The 6,707-nt window shown below is 37.7% G+C and overlaps 1 protein-coding gene across 1 annotated transcript in view; it reads right to left on the bottom strand.

Moving 5' to 3' along the window:
- LOC102834341 (cytochrome b5 reductase 4-like) overlaps positions 1–6,707 on the bottom strand; it is a 141,745-nt gene that overhangs the window by 19,559 nt on the left and 115,479 nt on the right. The window contains exons 11-12 of the mRNA XM_006870649.1: positions 4,479–4,619; positions 3,181–3,333 (exon numbers count right to left, since the gene is read on the bottom strand). Coding sequence (XP_006870711.1) covers positions 3,181–3,333; positions 4,479–4,619 — 294 coding nt within the window. The remainder of the gene's footprint in view (positions 1–3,180; positions 3,334–4,478; positions 4,620–6,707) is intronic.

Genomic DNA, 6,707 nt, shown 5'->3' on the forward strand with positions numbered 1-6,707 from the left:
CTCCTGTGCCACCTCACTTTCTTGAAAGATTTCAATTTTTATTCCATCAATTCCTGGTGCCTTGTTCTTTGTCAATTCCTTCAATGCACTTTGGACTTCCTCCTTGAGTATCACTGGCTCTTGTTCATATGGTACCTCTTTAAATGGTTGAACATTAACCATTTCCTTTTGGAAACACAATTACTCTGTGTATTTCTTCCACCTTCTCTTGATGCATTCTGCATCATTCAATAAGTTGCCCAGAGAATCTTTCAATAATGAAAGTCGAGGCTTGAATTTTTTTCTTCAGTTGCACCAGCTTGAGAAATGCTGAGTATGTTCTTACTTTTTGGTTTTCTGACTCCAAATATTTGCACATTATATTATAATATTTGGCTTTGTCTTCTTGAGTTGATCTTTGAAATTTTCTGTTCAGCTTTGGGACCTCCTCATTTCTTCCATTTGCTTTAGGATCTCTATGCTGGAGAGCACGTTTCAGTGTCTCTTTTGACATCCATTTTGACCTTTTCCATCTTTCTTGTCTTCTTAATGACTTTTTACTCGCTTCACATATGATGTTCTTGATGTCATCCCACAACTCTTCTGGTCTTCGGTCTTTAGTGTTAAATGTATCAAATTTGTTCTTCAGATGATCTCTAAATTCAGGTGGGATATAAAGGAATATTTGGAGGATTGGAGGGCTTATAGCTAGGGGAATTTTTAGGAGAATCAAGAAATCCATTGTTTTCTAATTCAAGATGCTCAGCTATTCCCAGAGCCACCATCTTGGGAGAGAACATCTTGATTGTATCAGGACTGATGTCGAAATTTAAAGTGACAGTTTCAACATAAAACCAAACGCCCACCACTCATCTGTCTGTTGTGCTGTGGTGCTTGAGCTGCTGTGATTCTGAGGGCTATGCCACCGGTATTTTAAATAACCAGCAGGGTCACCCAGGGTGGACTGGTTTCAGATGAGCTTCCAGACAAAGATAGACTAGGAAAAAAGGGTGACTACTTCCGAATTGTTAGTCACTGAAAACCTTATAAATAGCAGAGAAACACTAGCCATTAGAGAGATGCAAATCAAAACAACAATGAGATATCATTTCACACCAGCAATAACAGCAAAGATAAAAAAAAAAAGTAGAGGACAACAAGTGCTGGCAAGGATATGAAGTAATTATTTCAACTGGCCCTCCTTGTAGATGTATGGATATTATCTTGTCACAGACAGTGTTGTACTTCAAGACAAATTTTGAGATGTTCTTTTTTTTTTAATTATAATTTGCATATTTTATTATGAAACTTTCCAAAAATACAGACTAGATTAATATCATAAAATGATCATTTTGACTTACCAATTCATATTTTTTTCTAAGAGTGGATATATACCTTGATTTATTATTTATCTATGTATATAATTATCTTGGTACTTTTTGCCATATTGAACCATTTACAAATAGGTGGCAAAACTCAAGACATTTCACCCCTAAATGCTTCACTATACATCTAAAAACAATGGTATTTCCCTCTCTCTCCCTCATATTACCATAACATTGAAGAAAATTAATAGAAATTTCCTAATGTCAAATAATACTTTGTTCATTTACACATTTTGCCATCACTCATCTGTCAGTTTGTCATACCATGCTGATTTACATATTGCTGTGAAGCTGGAAGCTTCGCCATCAGTATTTTAAATATTAGTAGGGTCACCCATGGTGGATAGGTTTTAATTGAGTTTACACACTAAAACAGACTAGAAAGAAGGAGAGGCAGACTATTTCTGAATGTTAAGCCACTGAAAACTTTAACAGCAGTGTTCATTTTGATGGTTACTGTGATGTCTTTCCCCTTCAATTTGTCATTCCATTCCCGGCATAGCAATTCATGCAATTGTCAGATTGAAAATGACCAACACCAAACCATTTCAGCTCACTAATGCCTGGGATATTTAGGTTTATACATTCCATTTAACTTTTGACAACTTCAAATTTCCTAGATTCATACTTTGTACATTACATGTTCCAATTATTAATGGATGTTTACAGCTGTTTCTCCCATCAGCAAAAGAAGGTCCTGAAAGCTTTACTCCATTCGCATCATCACAGTCAACTCTACTTTGAGGTGGCAGCTTTTCCCCAGTTGTATTCTGAGTGACTTCCAACCTGAGGGCTCATTTTCCATCATTATATCTGACAATTCGCTGGAGAAGGACATCATGTTTGGTAAAGTGGAGGGTCACAGAAAAAGAGGCAACCCCCCCCAATGACATGGATTGGCCAAGTGGCAGCATCGATGGACTCAAGCATGACAACAGCAGTGAAGTTGGCCCAGGATTGGGCAGTGTTTCGTTCTGTTGTGCATAAGGTCTCTATGAGTTGGTACTGACTTGATGGCACCTAACAACAACAACAACAACAACAACAACATATCTGAAAATATTCTGGTGCTCTTCCTGATGTTTCAATATTCAACATTCTGATGCTATTTGATTGTTCCCCTGCTATTCACAAGGCTTTCAGTGGCTAATCATTCAGAAGCAGTCTACTTCTCCTTCTTTCTAGTCTATCTTAGCCTGGAAGCTTATCTGAAACTTGTTCATCAGTGGTGACCCTGCTGGTATTTATAATACTGGTGACATATCTTGCAGAATCACAGCAACAAGCAATCCACCACAGTATGACAAACTGACTGACGAGTTTAGACCATGCCAAAACTTTAAAGCATTAAAGGATACAAAGTTTCAGGGCAATACAATTAAATCTCTTCTTAAAGAAGTTTAGAGAAGAAACTAGTATCTGAAGCTTGAAAGAAAGAAAGGCAATTGGAAGACTATTTAAAAATCCAGAAAGATGAATACTTAATCTCAGGGAGTAGAAAAAGAAATAAGGAGGAGAGAATAGTAAATCACTGGGAGGTGGACTAGACAGAGTTAGTGGCTGACTGAGTTGGGAAGGAGAAAGTGGGGAGACTGAAATGACTTAAGTTTTCAGACTGGGCCAAAAATGAACAGTCATGCTGTAAATAATAAAGATGGTGAATACAGGGGTGAGGATAGGTTACAAGGGACAAAGAGAGGATGTTTCTGGTTGTGGACATGTTGACTTTAAGATATTTTAAAGGTATCTACATGGATCCAATCTAGAGCACACACACAAACATCTAGAATGGAAAAAAATCAAACAAATTCATTACCAATCTGAAGATGATTAAGCTCTGGTGTGAAGAGTCCAGTAGGATAGATTTTGATCAAGAAGTAGATGCATTTATTGTTGCAAAGAACTGGCTCCTGGAACTCTGAGAGTAAGGAATCAGATACAGGTGTATATGGCTTCACTATTTCTGTACCTGAAAAATTCAACAAATAAAGTTATAAAAATCTTAGTGAAGATAAATCACATGAATTTTATGATGCTATCACAGTATTATTTACACACTGGGCATATAAATATTTACAAATGATTATAACTTTATATTCTCTACATACACATATATCTATATCTATATGCTGTTGTTAAGTACTACTGAGATGGTTCCAACTCACAGCTACCTTGTATAGGGTTTCCAAGGAGCAGCTAGTACATTTGAACCTGTGGTTTGCAGGCCAGTGCTGATCCCACAGTGCCACGCCAGGTGTCTATCTCTCTCTCTCTAATACATACATACTTCAAGCCTATATGTGCTGAAATAATTTTAACAAATAAATACTTTATTTATAATTCAAACAGTCTATCATTGTTGTTAAATGCCGTCGAGTTGATTCCAACCCATACTGACCCTGTATAGGGTTTCCAAGGAGCAGCTGGTGAGCTTGAAAGTCTATTATTAAGAAGGGTATTTAAAACACATAAGGCAATTTTAGAATGAAAACAAGGGAATAAGAATTTTCAGGAATATATTTAGAGAGCTTTTAATTTTGGTAGACCATGGGGCTACTAAGCTGCTAGTATGTGTTCCTAGTCACTGTCTTCAGAGAGAACATTTTGGTCCTTCTTTGCCTCTTTCCTTTCGGGATTTGTTGTTAATAAACTACAATGCTCCTGGAGTCATTTCTCTCATCAGTGGCAATTTCTTTGTTTCATACAATCTAGTGGCATGGAAAGAGTTCTAGCATACAGGTGTACAACATCTACAAAGCTAGAGTCTGGCCATCATTAAATCAAGCTGTCCAGAAACATTTATGAATAACTTAAATGGCAGATGCCTAGAGAGTGAAGTACTGATTTTGAACTGAGAGTAAAAGAAGAAAATGTTCCCTAGATGGGGAACCTTTTTTCTACCAAAATTTATAACATCGGTCACAGGTCATACATAATTATCAACTTAAACATTAGCCTGCTATATTTGGTCAAACATTTAATTAACTCACTCTTAATGTGATGGCTGGAACCGCGATTGCCTTGGCAGGGCCAGACCAAATGATTTCAAGGGCTTTATGTGGCCCACGGAGTAGACATTCCCAAATCCTCCCCTATAGCCTCCATTTTCCTTACCTGTAATAGTTAGTTTGAGGTAAACATGTTGCCCAATTGGCACCTGAAGATGAGTGCTTGGTGGCAGCTTCAGGCAGAAAAGCTTCGTATCATGAGTAACATCTTCCTTGGAAATTAACTGACACTTTCTGTAGTACAAACCTAGAAAGTGATTAATTTTCTTTTACCAGCAAATAAATAAGGAGTAATACTAGACCTGGAGTCCTGGTGGGGCTCTGTGGGTTAACGCGCCAGATTGAAAAACCATTTGAACTGCAAGGTTGGTGGTTCAAGCTCACCAGCTGCTCCTTGGAAAACCTATACAGGGTCACTATGTGTCAGGACCGACTCGATGGCACTTCACAACAACAACAATACTAGACCCACACAAAAATCCTCACCACTGGACCAATGAAAAATGTTCTTATCAATGGAGAAAAGACTGAAGTTGTCAAGGACTTCATTCTTCTTGGATCAACTATCAAAACTCACAGAAGCAGCAGTCAAGAGATCAAATGACGTATTGCATTAGGCAAATCTGCTGCACAAGACCTTTTTACAGTGTTGAAGAGCAAAACTGTAAGCTTGAGAACTAAGGTGCGCCTGACCCAAGCCATGGTATTTTCAATAACCTCATATACATGAGAAAGCTGGACAGTGAATAAGGAAGACCATAGAAGAATTGATGCCTTTGAATTATGGTGTTGGAGGAGAATATTGAAAATGCCCTGGGCTGCCAAAAGAACCAATAGATCTGTTTTGGAAGAAGTGCAGCCAGAGTGCTCCTTAGAGGCCAAGATGGCTAAACTTCGTCTCTCATACTTTGGACATACTGTCAGGAGGGAGCAGTCGCTAGAGAAGGATATCATGTTTGATAAGGTGGAGGGTCAGAGAAAAAGAAGAAGACCCCCACTGAGATAGACTGGCCAAGTGACAGCATCGATGGACTCAAGTGTGGCAACAATAATGAGGTTGGCTCAGGATCGGGCAGTGTTTCATTCTGCTGTGCATAAGGTCGCTAGGGGTCAGTACTGACTTGATGGCACCTAACAATACTAGACTGAACAAGGGAAAGCAGAAACTTGGTTTTGTTCTTATCCTACAGTGCCATACCAAGAGGCCTGAATTTCGCTAACATGCTCATTGCTGTTGTTGTTAAGTACCATCGAGTCGGTTCCGACCCATAGCGACCCTGTATAGGGTTTCCAAGGAGTGGCTGGTGAGTTTGAACTGCTGACTTTGCAGTCCAGCGCATTAACCCACAGCACCACACCAGGACTCCTTTGCTGTTCCGTACCGTCAAGTTGATTCTGACTCATGGCGACCCTGTATAGCATTTCCAAGGAGTGGTTGGTGGGTTTGAACTGCTTATCTTTTGATTCACAGTCCAGTGCTTATCCTACAGCACCAAACCAGGAGTCCAGAATGTCCATACATTTAAAAAATTCATCAATATTTTGAAAATCTTATAGTATTAATTTTTTCATTTTACATCCCGAGTTACTAGTTTTCTAGAACCTGGAAATATGTCTATATTTGAAAAATAAACTATAAAATGAGTGTTATTCTCTCCATGTCTGCTACCATAGCATGTTATAAGCATTGTTCTCAGAAATAAAAACTTAATTTCTTCTTAAATTCACTTTTTAATAATGCTTTATATTAACAATTTAAAAAATTACACAAGTGAAAAATATTTGATATCCAACAAATTTACATTCTAAAGTCTTCTTACACAAAGGGAAAGTCCTAAAACTAAACATTCAAGCTTTCGTAATATTAGCTATATTAAATAATTTCAGAACTATATCTCTGATATAAAAGACAGAACTAATACATTCTCATGTCTCTATGCTTGTGTGTAATTATGTATGTGTCTGCATGCACACATAAATTTAATTGTGTAGTTATATATGTGTATAAGGAGCTCTTGTAATGGAGTGGTTACCAATCAGACTGCAAACTGCAAGGTCAGCAGTTCAAAACTACCAGCTGTTACATGGGAGAAAGATGAGACTTTCTGCTCCCGTAAAGATTTACAGCCTCGGAAACCCTGTACATGGTTGCTATGAGTTGGAACCGACTCCATGGCACATAACCACCATCACCATATATATAATTATACACAAATGACTACATAGATATTTCTGTATAAATATGTGTATATGTACACACAAACACAAGTGTATATATATATGTATATGTGTGTGTATATATGTTGTTGTTATGTGCCATATATATATATATATA

Source organism: Chrysochloris asiatica, unplaced genomic scaffold, assembly GCF_000296735.1.
Source record: "Chrysochloris asiatica unplaced genomic scaffold, ChrAsi1.0 scaffold00146, whole genome shotgun sequence".
Classification (NCBI taxonomy): Eukaryota; Metazoa; Chordata; class Mammalia; order Afrosoricida; family Chrysochloridae; genus Chrysochloris; species Chrysochloris asiatica.